We start from the raw sequence: 23386 nt of genomic DNA on the forward strand, positions 1-23386 counted from the left end.
GTAGCCTGGATCGATTTTTTTGGAAAAATTTCTAGAAATGTTCTTCACGATTTCCATCGATTTGTTAAATTGTGGTTGGTGATCTTGATACACCTTATTCTCCAAAGTGTTTCTGGGTGGACAAGGGTGGTTGTGTAAAATTTTGGGAATTCTTGGACAAGTTTTGGAATTTTTCATGAATTTTCTTATTTTCACTATAACTTTATCATAACACTTCATTTCTCTAATTCCACGAATTTATGATGAAATACTTCATAATGGAGATTATTTATAGGATAAGAGGAACCACTAAACATTGACACTTTTCTTAAATATTTTCTAATTTTTGACACTTTGTCCAGCCAAATATTATGTTTTTCCAAAGTATGCTTATTTATTTATCACTTAAATAATTTTAATACTATATAAATTAATATATCTAATTAAGTATTTTAAGTTTTATTGTTTCTAATTTTGTTCAACAAATTTGACCATTTTTTAAATTTTCTTGGATATCATTAGTCTTATTATTGATTTCATTACTAAAATTTAACATAATTACACAAATATTTATCGAGTAATTTATGAACCGACTCGATTTGTTTCCTCGTTGATCCGACACATATCCACCAAATATTCAACAAAGAAACTATTTTTTGGATGTATTGAGTATTCATTGCATTCAAAATAATTTTCTGAAGTACCTCAACCAGCAGCCAAAACTTTTACAATTATAACCAAATCCCAAGCAAACTCGAGCTTAGTTTTCAGGTAATGACAAACTTCTATTACAGTTACAGAACTTCAAAGTCCGAAGAACAGTACAATAAACATAACCAGATGCTAAATCTGATGTACATACTCTGCTACATCCATGTTATTTGCCCATTTTTATGCCTAAATTCATGCTAAATACTTCAAATCTTACGGTATAAACTCCTCTCAGAACCCAAAAAATTTAGCCGAATGATTTAATAAAGGTGCCAAAGCACTGGGAGCAAACTTCCTAGCAAACAAGAAACATAGAGAAGTTGGCTTACCATTGTACGTACATTCCGCACCTTCATATAGTTCCTCAAAAAATTCCACGGTAATATCATCTTTCCCGAACGAAGCAGGATGCGCCCCGCCCCTCGACCAGTCCACCCATGTTAGGCTCCTATTAGCGAGCAAACTAGGAAATTCAATGCTCAACATGGTTGGAAAATAATGCTCATCAACATAACAATCTGGTTTACAGAACTGCTCGAAAATGGGGTGGTAGGTGTTATCTTGAACGACTTCGACAGCAAGTTTTCTGTTAAGTTCGAACCACTGGGACCCTTTTCGCCAATTCGTGATATTGACTAAAGGGGCCATCATTTCGTGGTAACGTCCTCTACCGGAAGGACCGGGGTCATCAAACGAACCGATGAAGCTGAGTCTGGATCTTGCTAGGTACTGGTAGACAATGCTGAAGTTTCGGAGAGGAATGCACGCCTCGGATAGGAGGACAAACCATTCATTGGAGATATCAAGTAATGCATTGGCTAGGAGTCGTCTTTCAGCATCACACATTGACATCATGCCCCACTCAGCAACCTGCACAGAATAAATGAAGGATAACACATTTATGGATGTCAATCATGTTGAAGTAGTGAAACCATTGTTTTCTTTTGCTTCCGTTCGGTGGCAGCAATTGCTATGTATGTCTATTTAGATGCCATACCAATCGAAAGATGGTGCTTGGGGTCTTAGTTACAGGTATAACTTTTAGCACATCAGCTAAACACTCTGATCCTACATTAACATAAACTATAAAATGTGGACTGAGATTTTGCAATAGACAATCAGTGGATATGCAACATAGTGTTTCTCAACAAGAAAACGAACTTTTTTGCTACAACTAGATTGATATACTGTGTCATCCTAAGGTACAAGGGATAGACACACTCTATGAGCTAACTACATTTGCATTATTAAAACCAGTTGAGAGTCATGTTCTCAAAAAAATAAAGTAAAAGTATTTGCAAGTTTTGTGTAATATTATGAATTTTTTATTTATCCGAGTCTTGTGTAAAATTCATGAGATTCTTATCTGCTAACATTTTTGTTGAGCCCGCATAGCGATAGATGCAGATAGAGCGCTTGCTTAGTAGTGATCAGGACTTAATTTCTCCACATGTAATTTTAACAATAACGGAAAGTCGGTAAACACTCATTCGGAACAGTTTCGATTTGATGAGGACCTATATAAAAACAGCATAAAAACAATCCACATAACCAGAAACAACGCTGATCTTATTACCTGGCTCGGAATTTGCCTATTGTAGAACACGGATGAAGGCCGAAACTCTGGCTGATAAGATGGAAACGAATGAATGTATATCGAATAAAGCTTCCCATTCCCCTTAAAGAACTTCTCCCAAAGAGGTGCCATAGGCAAAGGCCCTCTAGTCAAGAACATGAATGCAATCTTGGCCTTTCTTTTCATTGGGTACTTCTTAATCTTAGGAACAAATGAAGCCCTCCAAAATAGCTCAGAGTCTTTCATTTCGTGCGAAAGGGTAGTTGGAGGCCTCATCCACGTTTTGAAATCCATCGGTTCCTGAACACAGGGCGGTTCGATTCTCGGATGAACTACAGGAATGACACCTGGGAGGCGAATGTACCAGCTTGCATGAATACTTAGAAATGAAAAAACGATGCTCACTCCCATGAAAAGCAATAGAAACTGAAGACATCTCTGTGGCACTGGCCTGTAGTGTTGGCTTATCAGTCTAACGGGAGGGTCTTCCCCTCCATTCAATGACCCGAAACTCCCCATTCTTGCTTGCATCATTATTTCAAACCTTACGAGTTATAAATCAAATTAGAAAAGGGAAATGGCTATGTTCTTCATCCAAGAACCACAAAAGATGCCAGATTTTGGAAATTTAAAATAAGGTTCTGAAATATGCAATATCTTATCTCTGATTTATGAAAAGAAATAATGCGTAACGGTTTACTTTCACATATCAAATCCCTCACGTGTAAGTATCTCAGTAAATCAAGACTCACACCAATGTTTCAACTCCAAAATAATGATAATGAATGATAAAGTAAATTTTTTTTTAAGAAAGATCGCGACTTTTCAGTTTCTGCGATTGCAACTATTTTAAATCATGAATGCACCATCGAGAATTTCTCCAAAAAACCAAAAATAAATACAAATTTGATATGCTTACCGAATGAGAAATCCCAGAACTCGAAACTCTGCATGAACACCTGATACATCAAACAGATGAAAAAAGGTTCGAAGCCAAGAACTTGCAGCTTGTTTTCTTTGATAAATATGAACAAGAAGGAAAAAATCTCCAAGTTTTACAATACTAATTCAAGGTTTATGAAGTTAATTTACTCATCATCATCATCATGTTGGGAGGATAGTAAATGTGCAGTCATGAAAATGGAATTTATTGTCAATGAGAAGAAAAACGTATGGATTTAAATGATGAAACTGATTATTAGCCTTTCACACCTTTCTTGGGTTGTCTTAATTTTTGCCCAAAACGCCAAGAACAGTGGTTAGCACCAAAATGCACCACTCATGATTTGTTGTGTGAGAACTTGTGAAACTGAACATTTATTAAGGAGTGATTGATGTCTTGGAATTTGTCGGAGATTTTTAATGACTGTTTTAGTGTGTATTTAGAGAGTTGGTGTGCTTTCTTACTAGATTTTGAGCATCGAATTACGGTAGATTTGGTGAAATACTATGAAGATTGTGTACCAACGATTTGTGAGATTTTTTACTTTTGACTTTGGCAATAAATTGGAATTACTTGAGTTAAGAACTCAGACTTGTGTTGATAACATATTTTATGAAGTGTAAGTTTGTGCATATATTTCAAATTTTAAGAAGCTGAAACTCGAATTCAACTCAGTTGAATATGTAGTGCAGTTGATTTTTTCGATCTCATCACACAGTGGTTGTTGTTACGGTTCCATCCAGCTGGATCTTGTGATTAACATTTCACCTAGATATGCATTACGAATCTCATTATATACATATTTCCGATTCGAAGCTCAGATCAGATCTTAATGGAGTAGTCCTCTTGTGAGACGGTCTCACGAATATTTATCTGTGAGACGGATACTCTTAGCATAAAAAGTAATATATTTTCATGGATGACCCAAATAAGATATCAGTCTCACAAAATACGACCCATGAGACCGTCTCACATAAGTTTTTGCCATCTTAATGTAAAGGCTACAAATTTTCAAACTCAACATTTTAAATTTGCAAAGTTCATAATAGATTGGTGCCAAGAAATTCGAAATTATGTATATATATCAAGATGTATATTTCAAGATGAGCTTAGGCAAAACGTTGCAGATTTTCTCTTAAAAAAACAAAGATTTCGAGGTTTGAGGAGGCTAATTTTCGAGAAGACCCCTTGTACTTTTCATGTTGTTTTTAAGAATAGTCTGTAAGTGGGCTTGTTGCTTTAAAATCTACGAAAAAGTTTTGAAAGATCCGATCACACATGCTTATTTTGTTTTGTATTTTATATAATAAAGAATTCAAAACACCGTGATGATTCAAGTTTGATATGAAAAATAATTTTTGAAAAATATATGACCCATACATTGTGGGTATAAAAACTGTTTATTGTCCCTTCATGGTGAATATAAAAGATATTATATAACCCCTACAGGGTGGGTACAAAACTGTTGCCTCGCTCATTAAAGGATTAAGAATTAGATATTTATCGATAAACATGGAAAATAAGATGAAATATTAATAATACACGTTACGATTTGTTATGAACTGCCTTGTCTTTATACTCCTGATATTGAAAAATTATGTATTAGTACATTGTGCATCGATCGTCCTCTGTTTGTTGAGTGTTTCCTCAAACACTCACCATTTACTCTCATTCACTAGATAAAAAACGAGGACCAGTTAAAAGAACATGAACAAACTATTTTTTGGGGTTGGTAAAGAATATGCTTTCGAATTTAAGAATTTATTTTTGTTATATTATTTTGATTTAGTTTAAGTTGTAAAATGATTCCGCAATTCTATTTCGTTTTTGGAATTTTCGTTATAAATACGAGTTATTTATGAAATAAACAAGTTTTGGTTCATATTGTACTACGAGACTTGTTGTTTTACGATTTTATGATTGTTAAACAATACTGATGTCGATGCGCTTAGGTCTCTGGCATGACATTTAAGTTGGAAATTTCGAGCTCCAGTCACCTCAATGCCTAACATTCAATTTTTTTTTTGGAAATTCTTGTAGGACTCATAAACTTCGCATAGCAAAGTCGGAATTTGATTCCATAAATTGTTCCGTAAACCTCTTTATGTAGGCTTTCCATCTATATCAAAATCTCCAAATTTTCCAATTTTGTAAATTTTCTCGGAAAATCTCATTCGACCCTTATATGACGAAATTACTTGTACTGCCTATTGTTTACTACTTTCTGACCATTGTTCTGATTCTGAGCATTTTCACTTGTATTGTTCTAGGAAATGGTAGGAAAACTTGCCCGAAATAACCGTAGCCCACAAGACAATCGCAACAATCCTAATAGAGAAGAAAATCTGCCACCAACAGTTAGCATTAGCAAAAAAAGTTCTGATGGCCATAACAATTATCGTAGCGGAAACTCTCCAAGGACTAAACAACACAAACACAACACCAATCAACCGTCGCCACCCATACTGAATGGTGTCAAGTATCAATACGAATTCCTTTGTAAGAATCTAGTCAATACTTTTGATGGCAATCCAGACCCAGAAGTTGGACATAACAAGCTTAAGATTGTCGAGACCCAACTCCGACTTTCGAAAGTTCCGGAGCAACATAAGGTGGATGTTATTACACTTTCTTATAAGATAAGACTTAGAAAACGATGTGAAAGAGTTTCAAAGGAAATGTAAGAGGCTGGACCTATCACATGACAAATATTCCGTAGTGCATTTTTTAAACATTACATTCTAGCTGAGTTTCGACTGCGGAATTTGAGTAAATTTTCAAATTTACTCAGAATTCGGGCATTTCAATAGTAGAGTATATTTCTAGATTCATCTCTCTTGGAACTTATGCTCCAGCCATCATGGTAGATAATATCTTAAAGTTATACTGTTTCAAGAAAGGGTTGAACAACTGGATTCAATCAGCTTTGGTGGTTTACAAGCCTACAAACTGAGGACTTGATGGGAGCAGCCATTAGTGCCAAAAATGATATCAAGCGTCGGGAGGACGAGAACAATCTTAAGAGACCTCTCCCTTGTCATTCCTCTCAACCTGATCAAAAGTTCAAGTGGGTAAACTAGTCGGACGATCTATCCAAAAAACCCTCGACCAGACAGACCTACCCAGAGGTGAAATCTTGTTCCTTCTGCCACCTGTGTCACACTGGGAATGTCATAGAAAGAGCGGTGCTTGTTTCAATTGTGAAAATTTGGAGCACCAAATTGCCGTTTGCCTTGAACCTAAGAATATAAGGACTAGAGCATATATTGGCGCAGCCTCGACCAGGCCAAAGGAAAATAATCGGAATATTTTACGCACAATATCCACATCCCAATAGCCCGATGAAGAGATCAAATATTTCACCATGAACAAGGATTATCAGACATCGCTTTAATTTGATGACCATCACCCACCCTCCACCAACAACCCTAAGATCTCGGCTACACAAAATCGATCTCCAAAAATACGAGGGAATAGAACCCGAAGTCGCATCGAAAATATCAACATGTTTAAAGTGTCTCGATTTAAGAATTTTTGCCACAAAGGATGATGGATCATGAATGCTTCGCCAAACATGCTTCGCTAGGATGGCCCGATTAAACTCAATAAAACTCTGAAACCTACTTTCCCCCATATTTTTTTAGTTTACGCATATTTTTCCAGCTGGCCCTATGCAACTCGTCTCTTTTTGTATTTGAATTCTAACAAAATTCCGCACAAAGCTGCTCCAATTCATAACACAACAAAACAGACAATTTTAAAATGACATAGCAGAACTCGATGCAGCTTGTAACACAGATTTTATAAGTGTTAATTTAACCTCAACCGAAAAAAATCTAGAAGACCGCCCATTAATTTTTTAAGACGCCCGATCCCTCAAACCTCTAAACTGGATGCACATGGCAGTACAAAACCAGCCCTTTCTTGAATTGTGTCCGAAGAAGCACTTGAGCTGAAATTAAGAGCTGATTTATCATAATTTACCAATTGACCAGAAACCCGTTCATAGGATTGTAAACAATGTCAAATTTGAACACAATTATGATCCAATGTTGAGAAAACACTAAGACTATCATGGGCGAAAAAGGGGTGAAAAATTGATGAGCAAGTGGTAGGAAATTTTAACTCCTTTAAAACGCCTCTTAGCCTCAGTTTTATTAAAAAAAAAAAAACCCAAAAACCCTTGGGCAAATATAACAAACAAGTAAGGAGATAGTGGATCACCTTGTCGTAGTCGTCGATGTGGTTTTAGAAAGCCATAAATTGATTGGTAAACACAGAATGAATAAGAGAATGAAGAGACACATCTGACATGAGATTGAAAAAGTTCATTGTGAAACTCAGTTTAGTCATAATCATATTCCACTCGGACACATGCTTTGATCATATCTATCTTGAGGGCACCAAAACCATTAAGATTTTTTTTATGTTGTTCCGAATCCAATGCATTCACTCAAAACCTATGATAATGTTGTCCCTTACAACTCTCCCTAGCACGGAATCATTATGTAGCTGGTTAATAACAATCGCCATAATCGGTCTCAGCCTATTAGTAATCGCACGAGAGACAATCTTGTAGCAGATATTACATAAACTTATGGACCTAAAATCTTTCGGAGACGAGGGATTCGACACTTTAGGGAATAAAGTAATAAATAAGCATGTAATTCCATCAAGAAGGATCACCCCTCCCATTCAAAATTTTCATAACAATGGAAGGAACCTCGTGTCCTAAAATGGACCAATTTTTCTGGGAAAAAATGATGTGTAACCATCATGACCAGAGGTGCATATCAAATAAAGCCTTACGAATTTCAACAGCCGTAAAAAGAGCACAAAGCGAGTCATATTTCATGTTCCAACCAATTAGTGTGTGTTGGAAATTACACCGAAGCGACAACGATCATGCTAATAAAAAATATGTGAAATAAAATAATCAGCAAGAACATAAAGATTTACGTGGTTCACCCAAGATAGGTACGTTCACGGAGCTACTGAAAATCTTTATTATAGGGAGAAAATATTACAAATATATACAACATTCAGTCTCTCACAATCTCAACCCCGAGTATTACCGAGAAAATATTTTCTCTAACTCACACAAGCATACCACTCAATTTTTTCTTCTCACTTGAGTTGCTCTCTTGAGCTTTGGATGCTTAGAAAGTTTGTTGGGATTGGATATCTAGCAAATGAGCTCTATATATAGCAAACTCTTCAAATGTTAAAGTTAATGTAAATTAAAACTTTGCTAGTCATCATTTGGACGGTAGTGCATACGTTCGTATTGGACGACAATGTGAACATAAGCAAAATTTTCTTGCTTACAATTTGGTCAAAAATCACATGTCCAAATCTTAACAGCACGAACTCTCTGTTTCCAATGCATTTCTTCTTGGATCACCAGCTATTCAATTTCATGATCTAAATTAGTAACCCTAGTGAAGTTATATTTGGCAAAATTCGAATGTAGCAATCCATTTAACTCTTTGCACAAATTCAATATTTTTCGAGGAAAATACGAGAACCTAGATCATGTCCAAGATTCGAGTACTCCGATCCACTGAAATGTGACAGCTTATTAAGGAGATCATCATGAAACCCACATACCTTCCAATGATCAAGAAGCAAAAAGAATCTTCCTCCGCCATCCACTTATGCTCAAAGGTAAATTTCTTAGGCCCTTTCCTAAACTGAACATCACAGAGAAGATATCTCATACTTTCTTGCTATCGTAAAGGATTTCATTAAAATCCCCACCAACAAGCCACAGAGATGCTGAAATTCACTAATCTGATAGAGGAGGTGGAGGAGTGTGCAAGAACGAGGTATAAGGTGCGGCACCTAGGGGTGGGCAACGGTCAGTTTAGTCTGATTTTATTCTATAATGGTTCGATTTTTCAGTTTTCGGTTTTGAATATCTCTAGTCCAAAACCAAATCATTTTATTATGGTTTGGTTCGGTTTTTCTAATACGGTTCGGTTTATACGGCCGGTTATATACGGTTAGCTAAAATTTGTAAAGAAATAAAATTATGTGTCACTTTGTGTCTTATATATATATATATATATATATATATATATATATATATATATATATATATATATATATATATATATATATATATATAAACTGTGTCATACGAATATAATAACAATATATAACTAATTAACCATGTAAACACGGAAAATGCACGAATCCAACAGAATATTCAATAATAAGAATTATAACATGGTGTCAAACAGCTCGAATGGAACACCAATCATTTTACGAAAAAATTATAGAAAATATTATAGAAAAGAAAAGAAAACATCGACCGGTGAATGGTGAGAAAGAAGATAAAACGACCGGACTGAGAGGGTTAATGATACTAAATTCCTAAATCTTAATAGACAAATTATACATAAAAAGTCTTATACTTAACAATAATATGACCCATTATACATAAAAACCATATACTTAACAATAATATGACCGGTTTGATTATTCGATTTTTTTGGGGGATTAAAACCGAAAACTGAACCGAGAATCAAATTTCATAAATTTTAAAACAATAATCGACCAAAAAACCGATAAAACTGAACAATTTAAACCGAATTATTCGGTTCGATCGATTTTTTCAGTTTTTCGAGTTTTATGCCCACCCCTAGCGGCACCGAATTGCCATAAAATCCTTTGAACCTCCAAACACGCAGCTCAAGAGAAACAAGGCATCGATGTGACCTGTCGAATAGGTACTGACAGTAATATCCAAAGGATCAAACCACAAAATAACCGAGCCATCTTTCTTTCATACCTTCACAATCCATGTAAAGAGCCCTTTCAATTTAAGTTGATACTTCCATATTTGAAACTAGATTTTATGTAATTTATTTTCATATATTAAAGAAGAAACAACGATATAAACTAATATTAGTATCATAAAGCGTTCTAATAAGGTGTAAGGTGTTCGAGTTGGTAGAGTAGATGATCGTTTGACCAATAATCAGGAACTTAATCTCTTTATTAACACTTTATTAGATGAGTTTGTCATATGTCCGGTATATTTTGTTTGACTAATCTAGTTTATAAGCTATTGCGTGAGTATGAAGGTTTAACCAATGAGAATCGAAAGGTGATGCCTGTGAGTTTCGTTATATGAATATTATCATAAAATGTAAATTTTAAACCTTTAGAATTTAATATTTTTAGTGTGTTCATTAAACCAATGAGAAAAAAATGTTTTCCATTATATCTAATTTTAAGTTTTTTGACAACAAAAAATCATTTGGCCATAATTTTTTTATTAAAATATCTTCGATTAAAATGCTTTAAAATTTACAAATTTTGACAAAAAGTATCTGAATTTGATTAATAATATTTTATTTATTATGATAAAGGGATTATAAAAACATTTTCACACAATTGGTAAATATAATTAAAACTGGATGAAAATATGATTTACAGGATTGTATATGACAATTAGTGAATATATTTTTTTAGGAAAAACATTATTTACGCCTTTAACGGATATAAATTTTTAAAAACATATGTTTTAGCAAATTTCAAAATTATGAAGAGTATACATAAAATCTATATTCTAAACTTTTTAAAATAATATTTTCTAATAGACACGACTTGTGCCAATTTACTAAATTAATAATTTTGCTAAAGTAATAAGATAATAATTTTTCGAAATACCCTTATATAAATCTAGAGTAGGTCTTTGGTGATACGATTTCGCGAATCATTATCTGTGAGACGGGTCAACCCTACCGATATTCATGACAATAAAAAGTAATACTCTTAGCATAAAAAGTAATATTTTTAATGGATGACCCAAATAAGAGACTTGACTCACAAAATACGACATTAAGATCATCTCACATAAGTTTTTACTATAAATCTATGATATCCTCAATATCAAAATTAATAGCTCTCCAAAATTACAAACATGGTTAGAAAAATTTAGTAAAATATGATTCTATTGCTATTTAATTTTTACTCGTTATCAAATCGCAACAAAAAATTGTGAAAAGTTGTTACTAAGAGTGTCATTTTATGTTATTCGTTCCAAAATACTTATACTCATATTATAAAGTAAATTTTATTTGAATAATCAATCAATAAATATTATTTAATTATTAAAAAATGAAATCCTTGAATTATTTTACACACATATATATGTATAATTAATAATTTTTAATCTTAAGCTGCTCTTTCATAAGCTGTGATGGCTCTTTTTTTTGAGTCGAGAAATCCCGCCTCGGAGCGAAGGGTTAGGCAGGTAGTATGGGCCCTCTGACTTCCAGCTATGTGCTGTGCGGCTCTCGCCCTCCGACCTTCTTCGGAATTGAGCTCTTACTTTCCTTGCCCATCCTTTTCGGCGGCTTGTCGGACGTAGTCCGAAGAGGTCTCCGGGTTTATTAAACAAATTTTTAAAAATTGAGTAGGAAAAAGGAAAGTATTCAAAATCGTAGAGTATACAGAAGGAGTTAAGGGAGAGCAGTGATCCGACGGTGCGTGCGGACCATTACATTAAGAATTCAATAAATACGATAAGACTTTAGTGAAAGAGAGTGATTTTTATACATGATTATGTTTGCCAAATCTAAAGAACAATCTTTAAAATATTAAATTATCAATTTATCGATTAATTAATATTTTTTTAAAGGTAGATCTCTTATGAGACGGTCTCACGAAACTTTATCTGTGAGACGAGTCAACCCTACCAATATTCACAATAAAAAAGTAATACTTTTAGCATAAAAAGTAATATTTTTTTATTAATGACCAAAATAAAAGATCCGTGTCACAAAATACAACCAATGAACCGTCTCACACAGATTTTTGTTAAGCGAAAGAGCCTACAGTATAGGGTTTTTTTTAAAAATATTATAAAATAATAAAACCATTATAAAAATATGGCAAATCTTAAAACTTTGTAAAACTATGGCAATCCAGACTTGCTGTCCCGGATTCAAAAAATCTTTTTTTAAAAAAAAAACAGAAAGTGAGGGCTCGAATTTTAAAAAAAAATAAAAGTGGATCGGCGACGGTTTGGAAATTACCGTCGCTATTGGCGACGGTTTAAACACACCGTCGCTCTTAGCGACGGTTTTCATCAAAACGGTCGCTAACAAAATCCGTGAATCACTGTCCCGGATTCTAAGAAGCCATGCGTGTGTTTTGTTCCTCTAACTAGAAATGCGGGTATTTTTCTATCATTGTCGAAAATAATTGTTTTTCGTAGTTATTTTCGCAACTTATTTCTTTGATATGATTTATACATGCAAAATCCATCTTTTTTACTTCGATCATATATTAATATTATTTGTTTATTTTATCGTCCATTTTATTTGAAGAGATACGAAGATGTAATGTTTAATTTCGTTGATAATATTATAATTATATATTAATAAGTAATTTTTTGTGTAATTTTTTTATAATACTTGTCATTTATTTCAGATATTAGCATCGTCCGTTGATATTATTACAAGTTCCGTATAATTACGTCTGAGAAAATAATTTAATTAATTTTTTAATATTTTGTTTGAATTATTTATATTATATTAATGTAATTATAATTTTGTTCAATAACATTATATGATTAAATATAATATAGTTAAATAGTATATTTTTTATATTAATCGCAATATTAGAAAATAGTTTGAATATTAAAAAAATAATAAATATGGTACCTGCAATTTTTTATAATATTTCAAGGTTAGTATTTTTAATATAAATAATTTATTTTAATATAAAAATTGGTTAATATTAGTGTACTTAATACAAATGAAATTATAAAGTATTTTGTTACGTTTTTTAAGTATATTGAGAATAATTTTTAAAATTTCACGTGATTTTAACCTCCGTGATTTATAATACAATTAATATTATAATTATACATATACTATACATAAAATTATTTATTAATATATAATTATAATATTATCAACGAAATTAAAAATTACATCTTCGTATCTCTTCAAATGAAATGGACGATAAAATAAACAAATAATATTAATATATGATCGAAGTAGAAAAGATGGATTTTGAATGTATAAATCATTTGAAAGAAATAAGTTGCGAGAATGAATACGAGGAACAATTATTTTCGACAATGATAGAAAGAATACTCGCATTTCTAGTTAGAGGAAGAAAACACACGCACGGCTTCTTAGAATCCGGGACAGTGGTTCACGGATTATGTTAGCGACCGTTTTGGTTAAAACCGTCGGTAATAGCAACGGTTTGTTTTAAACCGTCGCTAATAGCGACGGTAATTCTTAAACCGTCGCCGATCTACTTTTATTTTTTTTTTAAAAATCCGAGCCCCCGCTTTCTGTTTTTTTTTTAAAAAAAGATTTTTTGAATCCTGGACAGTAAGTCCCGGATTGCCGTAGTTTTATAAAGTTTTAAGATTTGCCATATTTTTATAATGGTTTTATTATTTTATAATATTTTTTAAAAAAACCCTACAGTATATGAGACACCAAATGTTCAATTCAAATACAAAAAATTAAATAAAAATTGAATGGGTCCAATTGTCGGATAGGATCCGACCCAGTTGACCACGAATCTCGCTTCCAAAAGCAATTTACAGACTTGCTTCTCAAGAAACCCTCTTTTCTCATGAGCTCCGTTTTCCTCCCCCAAATTCTATTCGGAAGGTACGAGGCTTTTTTAACCTATTGGCGTTTTGTTTTCATTGTTTTTTTTTGTTTCTACCGAAATCTCAGTCGTTGAATCGTTTATGTGAATTTCATGTTTTCTTCGATTAGATTTTCGTGATCTTTTTATTGCTTGTATGGGGGTATTGCAATGTTCTTTAGTTTTGTGAGAATGCTTTCGCATGATGGCTACGGGTTATTGTAAAGTGTTTTACTTCATGATAATTTTGAGTTCTTATTGACTAATTGCTTGGACTGATTTTATGGGGAATAGAGTTTGATCGGACAATGTTTTGGAAGAGAATTGCTTTGCATCAGCTCCTCGAGGGAGATCATTCTACTAAGAAATCAAGAATTGTTGGCGCCAATTCGAAGTTAAAGCCCTTGAGAGGGAAGCGAAAATTAGATTGCAGCCGTGTCGAACCGAACAATAACAGAGCTAGGAAGAAACGGAGGATGAATGAAGATAGTGCGCCTAATGATAGACCTCCTGAAGTTGATCGGATTTCGGAATTACCTGAACCCATTGTTCATCACATTTTCGCACACCTGCGTTGCCCGAAAGATGTGGTGCGTACGTGCATTTGGTCAAAGAAGTGGAAAAGCATGTTCGATTCATACTTGACATTTGATTTTGATGAGAGGTGTTTTAGTGTACGAGGGGGAGAAAGGAAGCATAATAAGCTCAGATCCCGCCAAGTGCAGGAAAGGAAGTTCAAGAGTTATGTTGAGAAATCGATTGCGACAAGACTTGCACCTGCTACTTGCATAGATAAGTTCAGGCTGTATGTTAGTAATCTTAATTATCAATTGGAATTTAGTATGGAACGTTGGATACATCTTGCTGTGGAGAAAAATGTCAAGGTGCTTGAGATTCATGTAAATTCAGAGGAGAGCCGATATAGCTTACTTTGTGATGGGCTAGTTTCCAAGGCAATAACTTCCCTGAAGTTGTCAGGGTCAGTTATATCTTGTTTAAGTTCTCTACAGCTATGTAATTTGAGAGAACTATCGTTGAAAAGCGTTATTGGTATTGCACTTTTGATCAAGAAACTTGGACAAAGCTGCCCATTGCTAGAGGATTTGAGGCTGGTTTGCTGTACTGGATTGTCCTCTTTGACTATTCCTTCACTTGCCAAGCTCCGGAGGGTGGAGGTGCATGAGTGTGCTAGCCTCATTCACATTGAAATAATGGCACCAAATCTTGAAACCTTTTGGTATCATGCAAAGAAGCATCAGTATTGCGATATCGACTTAAAAGGATGTGAGACTCTGAAGAATCTGACATTGAGGGACTGCAGAATGACAGATACTAAGTTTCAGTGTTATATGTCCAAGTGTCCATTGATTGAGAATTTGGTGCTCCAAGAATGTAGCAGAGTGAAAAGACTCACAATTTTGAGTGCAAAATTGAAGAGTTTAGCCTTATTGAAGTGCACGAAAATGCAGGAAGTTAACATTGATGCTCCAAATCTTTACTCCTTCCAGTTTAGCAGCCATCGAATGCCTTTTTCTTCCATGAATGTTTTGGGTCTGTGTGAAGTAAAGTTTTCCTTTGGTCATATCGTGAAAACACCTCAGATTATTGATGAATGTAAAAAAATTTTTGGGAATATTAATCGATCTAAGGGTTTCAAATTAGTTGTACATACCAAACAGGTACCATAAGTTCTTGATTCATAGTCAATGCCAAAGTTCTCTTATAACGTCTGGCTATCTTAATAATTTGCATCTTTCCTTTCTATTGCTTTGTCTAGATTATGCAGATTTATGAAGATCTGAAAGAAGCTGATCTAGTTCAAAACAGCTTTAGCAAGCTAGATTTGACTCTATCATCATCAACTGTGGTGAAAATTGTTGACAAGTGGTTATTGGAATCACATGGAAGGAGTCTTACTCTAATTTCTCCTGGCAGTGAATTGGTGAAGGTAAGATAGATTTTGTCCGTATATTTAAGTTTGCTATGAAATTTTTTGGAGCTAATTAGGGGCAAAGTATTGTTAGCTTTCTGTTTTTAACTTTAATTAAACACCTAATCGAAGAAATGTTCATGACTGAAGCTTAATACTTGCAACATGTTATACACAGCTGCTCAACGTAAATGATGTATGTGTAAATAATTCGCTCTGGATTTCGAAATCTTATAAGCATTGCGTCATAAAATATTTAATAATAGTTATATCTCGTGGGTGGATTCAGGCTTCAGTAAGATGGAGCAACTCTTTAAATCTGAAAAAGATAATTTTAACATTATCACGAAAGCTGCATAGTAGATTGAATATTTTTTCTTCCCATTTTAGACAACTACCTTATCCACTCTCTTCGAATTAGTGCCGATGAATATATAGCGGTCCCTATGGTGAGTGCACTTGAACATCCAATAAGTTGATTATCTTGTGTTCGACAGATTTCCTTTTTACTTCTGTTTATCTAGATTTAGATTGTTCAGCATTCCTAAGGTTGGTGGTCACAAGGTGAATAGGTTCTTTTAAATGAAAAGGTAAATTCAGTTTTTTTTTTTTACTTTTGACCCGACAAATAAATCACTCCCCTCGACATCTAAAGCCTCACACATCCCTCTTTTTAACTTTCAACTTTTGCTTTATTGTGTGCTCTCTCCTTTTCTTTTCGTCATACTAAATTTAATTCAAATCAAATGCAGTTAATTCGCATGATGATCGTGAATCGGGAAGATGATCCACACTGCTGCAGTTTCTACTCGAAAAAATGTTGGCGACACTACCTAGCAAATGTTCAAATGGCGGTCTCAAAGTCTTCAAGAAAGACATTTTATTTCTTCAAATGGAAAGGACATAGAAGCATGTGAATTGCATGAAAGCTGAATTTTTAAACTTTTTAAAAAATTCTCGAGTTCTTGTCAATTAGGTAACCAATCAACTCAAGTAGTATGCCTGCTTCTATCGACTTTTTGCATGTGAATTGCATGAACGCCAAATGATGCATATGACTTTTTGAGAGGGTACAGTACCATTTAATTATGAAATTTTATGCAGAATTCATATACATTCATGTGGGTGCCATGTATGTTCCGCATGATGTATGTTCCGCATGATCAACTTCTTATATTGTAGCAATTAGCATAGAATGTCACTTGTTATAGTGCAAAGGTATTAATGTGATTACGGGTCCACACGAGCTCAGTCGAGTTCAATTATCGTATTTACTGAAGCTCAACTCGATTAAAATTTTGTAGGCTCGACCTGAACTTGATCAAGTATTCAATTTCATGTTCGGGTTCGACTCATGAAAATATCGAATTATTCGAGCTCGTACTCCAAAAGTTAGAAAATGATTGTAGTATAATTTTAGATATTGTTTGGTTTGGTGACTAGCTTGCCCTTTTTATGTAAACAAATTACTCCATGCTCCCCATTTTCACCCTCACAACATGTACGATAGTTTAATGTCACCTTCGACATCTCTCGTAGACTGAATCAATTAGTCACATCTTGAATTTTGTATTTATAAGAATAAAAATATTCTTAAATTATATATCTTCTGGGAAAAAAAATATATATATATATAGCGCATGCTACTCAAATAGAAACCATTAAAACTCGAATTCGACTCGAGTGTTCGATGACAGACTATTGAAACCTCCACGTCCGAGGTTGGATTTATCTATCTCGGGCAGGGGCTAAAGGTGTATGCATCACAAAATGGATGGATGTAGGTAACACCATAATACAGTCTCCCTTTTGAATTCTGTTGGGATGCAACTAAAGTCTCACATTGAAGATTTAGAGTAAGATCATGGGTTTATAAATTTGGAATGATATATCCATTGGTATGAGGCTTTTTGGATGGTTTCAAAAACAAAACCACGAGGGTTAAAACCCAAAGTGAACAATATCATACCAGTGATATCAACAAATTCTTTGTGGTGCATTAGATGCTTACCCGATTCTGTAAGAACAAGATTCAAAGCATATTGGCACTTTCGCCAGCTAATTTGATACCAGAATGAAAAAGTAAAGCAATATTTTTATGAGGTGCCACAAGGGGAATCAGATACCATAGCTGAAACACCACTTTTTTGTTATAAGTTGAAAGTAATTTCCACCTCCAGAAAATCATCGTTCATCGCAGCTATTACATCCTCCGCTCCCTGGAGAAAATGGTATGTGAAACTGATGTCTATACAAATATCTGTAATTTTTTTAGTTCTAAACTATCCCACTTTAGAATATCACCCGTGGAGACAAATTCTGGTTTGTAGGAAGGGAACAAGGACCGGACGGATGAAAAGAAGACGATAGTTGTTGGGCCATGGGGAGGTAATGGAGGGACAGATTGGGATGATGGAAGTTACGACGGAGTTAGGGAAATCACTGTCGTTTATGCTCGTTGCATCGACTCGATAACCGTAGTGTATGACAAGAATGGTAAGCCCGTCTCAGCAGAAAAGCATGGAGGTGGTGGGGGCAATAACTCTGCTGAGGTAAACTCAGTTACTCGTTTCTTTAATCTTTTTGGATGCATTCTATTAAGCTCCTGCCTATGTTTGATCTAATTACTTTTGAAACGGACCTTGTACATATATGGGACCCAAGATCAAGTTGCAGTTTCCGGAGGAATTCTTGACAGTCCGTGAGCGGCCATTACAGCCCGGTGGTTCGTGGTGGCAGCCATGTTATCCGGTCCGTCACATTTAAGAGTAACCGAAGAACATATGGACCTTTTGGAGTGGAAGAAGCAACCCCATTCTCTTTACCTATGGAAGGGGGGCAGATTGTAGGATTCAAAGGGAGGAGCGGTTGGTATCTAGATGCCATTGGTTTCCATATTTCGCGAACCAAAACAACCAAAATCATGCAGAAGGTTCAACAGAGGTTAAGAAGACTCACCAGCACCGTGTCGCTCGCTGGCCCTAGAGATGGCGAAGAAGCTAGAACCAAACCTTTGAAGTCTCTGGTGTAGAACAAACATCAGATAATCTGTAATAAGGCCTAAACTAAAGTATCCCAAGTCGAAAGATTGGGACAAGATAAATGGACACTTGAGAGTTTCTGTTGTAGCAATGTGTATCATTTTGTGTTCGTTTTTTTCTGTCAAACGAATATAAATATCAATACGAATTCATTTTTATATCTCTACCAACACTTTATCGGGGACAAAAATAAATTTTAGGAGGGCACGTGAAAAACTATAATTATCACTCACAATTAACATCCTTGTTCGGATGAACAAATTCCATTTATTAAAAAAGTAAATATTGACTAGTTAAAAAAAAAAGCTTCGTAATCGAATATCAATGTCTCGAGTTTTAATCTCAATGCTAGAATCACTGGAGAGTGGTGAAAAAAAAATACTCCACGATCAGTCATATATATATATATATTATATATATATATATATATATATATATATATAGTCATAAATATTATTAGAACACCCACATTGGTGCATTAATGGGTAATTATTAACATCAATTAACATTCATGCACCAATGTAGATATATAGATTATTAATCTTGGCTGCTATGTCAGAATGAAAATTCATCAGTATTAATCTCATTAATTCACATACTTTTTTTTTTTAAAGGACAAAAGAGTCAAAGTGCTCTTTTGACTATACTAGTATTTAACCTGTGCGATGCACGGGATGATATTATTAAAAATTAGTGAAAAATGAATAGACATGTAAATTTAAAAATAATATAATTATAAAAATTATTTTTCGCTAATTTAATTTTTTTAAAAATATAAAGCACGTTGATTAATTTTTTGGCTAATAATCACTATCATATATCAAAATTTTAGATTGCATTAATTAGTCTTTGTCAATGACATGATGCTTATCATGTTTAGTGTATTGATGTCGACCACCAACCTTAATACATATTTAATTTTTTAATTTTTGAGAAGTTATATATTATTATTTTTTAACATGTGATAAAAAATATTTTAAAATCAAATTCAATAAAATTAATGAGAAATACTTTTTTTTTTAAATTCAATAATTTCATCTAAATTCACGTTCACAAACAATTTTGTGACATGACACGTGTTTGACACATTTGAATGATAATAATAATTGTTTCATCAATATCTTTATCCAAATAGGTTTTGACTTTATCTACAAAATCTCTTCATAATATACACAACAGCCTATTATTCCTAAAGAAATGAAATATGCTACTATAAATAAATTATGTATAAACCATAAAATTTATTTTATTAACATTTACTATGTGTATTCCAAAACAATATCAATGAATTTTATAATGTGTCTTCTAATAAGATGCGTACTTTCTTTAGAATTGGTTTAATTATTTCTATTACGGGTCATTTATAGTATCATGTATTCGTGAATTTTGTAATATAGAAGAAAATTATCACATTAGTAAATACGTAATAATTAAAATTTTGTACAAATAGAAGAATAATATTTTTGTTTACTTCTCGATCATGAAAGTCAGATTTCAAACTTAATGTCTCGTTGTTTCCATATGTAGTTAGTTCATAACAACAAACAAATCTAAATGTAAACGAAAATTACATCTGGAAAGAATTCAACTCAGATATGGTCCTGAAAAGATGAGTCATTTCAGAATTCAATTTTGGAGTAGATAAATTTAGTAAGATAAATAGAGTAAAATTGATTTTTAATATAATATGCAATATTCAATTATTTATAATTTAAAATTCAAATAAGACATCTCAAAGGACAAAAATTAAACACTGGATGCTTTTGACAGAACTATATCATACATTAACTCTTTGAAATTATGGAAATATCGAGTTGCATGCATTGGGTGTCAATATTTCTGATTATTGAGGGTAATATACATGTTTATTGAGGATAATTTAATGTTCATTTGAAACTCTTTTGAATCTATATATTTTAATTTTCTTGGGCTCTCTGGTTTGAATGTTCAAGAAGACAATTCAAGATATATAATATACATATGATTTTGGAAGATAACTACAATACATTAATTCTTTCAAATTAAGATAATATCGAAATAATATGCATTTGAGATAAAAAATTTATTACTATTAAATGATAATTTAATGTCCATTGGAAAACCTTGTTATACTGATAACTTTTAATACTCAACCAATTTTATTTTTAGAAATTTAAATTAACTAATTAAATATTATATTTCTTTTTTATTAAGTAATTTGGACAGGAAATTACTTAAAATAGCAAAATATATTTTTGAATGATTTATCTCATGAGTGATACTGAATATTGCAATCATTTGTATTTTAAATTTATTTTACATTTTTTATAAAATTTATTGATATAATCAATGCAAATTTTTTAATATAATTTATGTTTTCAATAGAGTTTAGTTTCAGTTTGAATAAAAAAACAAAAAAAACATATAATACATAAATCACATTTGAATTAATATAAAAATTAATTAAATTCAAAATTGAATTAAATAAATTGATATAATCAATGCAAGCAACAATTGAAGTGATCATTTATTACAGTACATATATTTCAATATTCATGATATATCTTTCTTTTTTAGAAATGATATTTTGAATGAGAATTATTATTTTTGCAAAAACTCTGCATACATACATACATACATACATAGTAACACAAAATCATATCACTAATTAAATTGATTGATATAATCAATGCAAAATTTTTAATGTAATTTATGTTTTCAATAGAGACTTTTAAATTTAAATATAATACATAAATTATATTTGAATTAATTTAAAAATAAATTAAATTCAAAATTGAACTAAATGAATTGATATAATTGCAAACATTAATTGAAGTTATCATTTATCGCAATACACATATTTCAATATTTTTGATGCATATTTCTTTTTTTAGAAATGATATTTTGGCGGAAAATTACTATTTTTGACAAAACTCTGTTTATATATATATAGATATATATATATATATATTTTATTTTGTTCTGAAAAATAAATCCTTCCAAAAAAATTTAGTTTATTTAGAAAGCAAATGTGGGGACCCGGGCTCTAACTCAGTTTTTTTTTAGATTAAATGGATCTGTGAGAAAATGTGGGTCAAATTTTCGCTTTTTTAACATTAATTCAAATGTATATAAACAAACACAAAGTCTGTATTTATTTATTACAACACACGTAATATACATATCTCGTGTTATTCAAATTCTACAAACCAGTCTTTAAATACATTACATATCAAATGTACAAACTACTAGTTCATCTGCCATGCCCGAGATCACCACGCTATGTCCATCTCTCATCTCTGTCGCGACCCAGATCCTGTCCCACCTGTTGTTATGCACACGTACAGACATAACAACAGCCGAAAAATCCGATGAGAACAAATCCCAGTATAAAACATGTATACATGCATATGCATAATAAAATCATAAACACAATGTCATGCATGTAACATAATCATAGGTCCCATAGTCTATGAAACCAATTTATAAAATCATGCAATGCAAATCAAATAATGTCTCGACTCAACTCGACTCTACTCTAGGGATCCCGGTGTGAATAAGACGTCACTGTCTGTCACCTACTGTAAGGCCCAAGAATCTAATTACCGTAATCTGAAATGATTTGGGTATAATTACCGTAATTTAAGATTAATCTGGAATGATTTATTGATCAATTGACATGATTGAGGTTATAGGAACTCAAATGAAGAAGCCGTGCATTGTTACATTATAAGCGAAGATGTTCAACCGAACATCTCAAGATGTTCGGCCGAACATCTCGGCGCATATGCGCGAGATAAGTCGCGCATATGCGCGACCTGTCCAGAAGGATCGGCGCATATGCGCGACGTAGAGGGCGCATATGCGCGGGAGGGATAAGAATGAGATCGAGTTAGAGTATATGGTAGCTGATATTGTACTGGTTTTGTCTGATTTTGGGACTGCGTTACTAAGATTGATATGCTAACCAAGTACAGAACTACCCTGGGTTCATTCCAGAACATGGTGAGAATCGAACCTGAGATGGCCAAGGGATGAATATTGTACGATAAGGATTCTAGATTGAGAATTCCTTTGATAATTCGTACTAGCTATGATTCGATTAGTACAGAAAGGAGCAGAATGACTCCTTATGTATTCAGTTGATTTACTGAAATTGAGTCTATCATTGGCTGATTTACCAATGATATGAAAGTTATTAATGTTTTCTCTGATAAGACTTCAGATCTGATTCCAATCAGAGAGATTGATTTTAGCCTGGAATCGGATTGAATATTGATGCTTATTCTGAATAAGTGTTTAAGACAGATTGTAGACAATGGAGATTACATTGTACCGTCCGAACCAGAGCTGATGTTGAAACGTTAGCAGTTCAAAAAGCTGATTAGAATGGTTAGAACTCAATATCGATAGTCAAAACAGAGTGTCGATCAGAGTAACAGATACGTGATTTTGTATTTTGTATGAGATTGATTATTCTGTGATGTCAGATGTGTCAGAATTGTACAGCAAAGATTGATAGTGATAGTCAGAGCCGAATACCAGGTAGGTATTTTCTTTTTAATTTATGTTATTAACTGATTGTATATGTCAAA

At 33.1% G+C, this 23386-nt stretch overlaps 3 protein-coding genes across 5 annotated transcripts in view; 2 read left to right on the forward strand and 1 right to left on the reverse strand.

The window, feature by feature from the left end:
• Window positions 1–654: 654 nt before the first annotated feature.
• On the reverse strand, window positions 655–3417 carry LOC140842179 (glycosyltransferase BC10-like). Its single transcript, XM_073209995.1, has 3 exons — window positions 3186–3417; window positions 2267–2810; window positions 655–1560 (listed from the first exon to the last, which is right to left on the reverse strand). The coding sequence occupies exons 2-3, from the start codon at window positions 2798–2800 to the stop codon at window positions 922–924; spliced, it is 1173 nt and encodes a 390-aa protein (XP_073066096.1). The 5' UTR covers window positions 2801–2810; window positions 3186–3417; the 3' UTR covers window positions 655–921.
• A 10325-nt stretch (window positions 3418–13742) lies between these two features.
• LOC140841151 (uncharacterized) lies at window positions 13743–16839 on the forward strand. Its single transcript, XM_073208365.1, has 4 exons — window positions 13743–13861; window positions 14136–15520; window positions 15619–15789; window positions 16524–16839. Exons 2-4 carry the CDS (start codon window positions 14150–14152, stop codon window positions 16686–16688), a joined length of 1707 nt encoding a protein of 568 aa, XP_073064466.1. The 5' UTR covers window positions 13743–13861; window positions 14136–14149; the 3' UTR covers window positions 16689–16839.
• Window positions 16840–17853: 1014 nt separating this feature from the next.
• The window catches only part of LOC140841152 (large ribosomal subunit protein eL28z-like), a 29404-nt gene continuing 23871 nt past the window's right edge, over window positions 17854–23386 (forward strand). For all 3 annotated transcript variants that reach the window (XM_073208366.1, XM_073208367.1, XM_073208368.1), the window contains exons 1-2: window positions 17854–18002; window positions 18102–18323. In XM_073208366.1, coding sequence (XP_073064467.1) covers window positions 18000–18002; window positions 18102–18323 — 225 coding nt within the window. In that variant the 5' untranslated portion in view covers window positions 17854–17999. The remainder of the gene's footprint in view (window positions 18003–18101; window positions 18324–23386) is intronic.

Source organism: Primulina eburnea, chromosome 9, assembly GCF_022965805.1.
Source record: "Primulina eburnea isolate SZY01 chromosome 9, ASM2296580v1, whole genome shotgun sequence".
Lineage (NCBI taxonomy): Eukaryota > Viridiplantae > Streptophyta > Magnoliopsida > Lamiales > Gesneriaceae > Primulina > Primulina eburnea.

Bases quoted from the DNA above. Each gene is read 5' to 3' on its own strand.
- LOC140842179 (XM_073209995.1), bottom strand. From the start codon at position 2,800: ATGATGCAAGCAAGAATGGGGAGTTTCGGGTCATTGAATGGAGGGGAA. The intron at 1,561-2,266 runs GTAATAAGATCA...TATTCTGTGCAG, and splicing joins ATAGGCAAATTCCGAGCCAG to GTTGCTGAGTGGGGCATGAT.
- LOC140841151 (XM_073208365.1), top strand. From the start codon at position 14,150: ATGTTTTGGAAGAGAATTGCTTTGCATCAGCTCCTCGAGGGAGATCAT. The intron at 15,521-15,618 runs GTACCATAAGTT...TGCTTTGTCTAG, and splicing joins TAGTTGTACATACCAAACAG to ATTATGCAGATTTATGAAGA. The intron at 15,790-16,523 runs GTAAGATAGATT...AATCAAATGCAG, and splicing joins CTGGCAGTGAATTGGTGAAG to TTAATTCGCATGATGATCGT.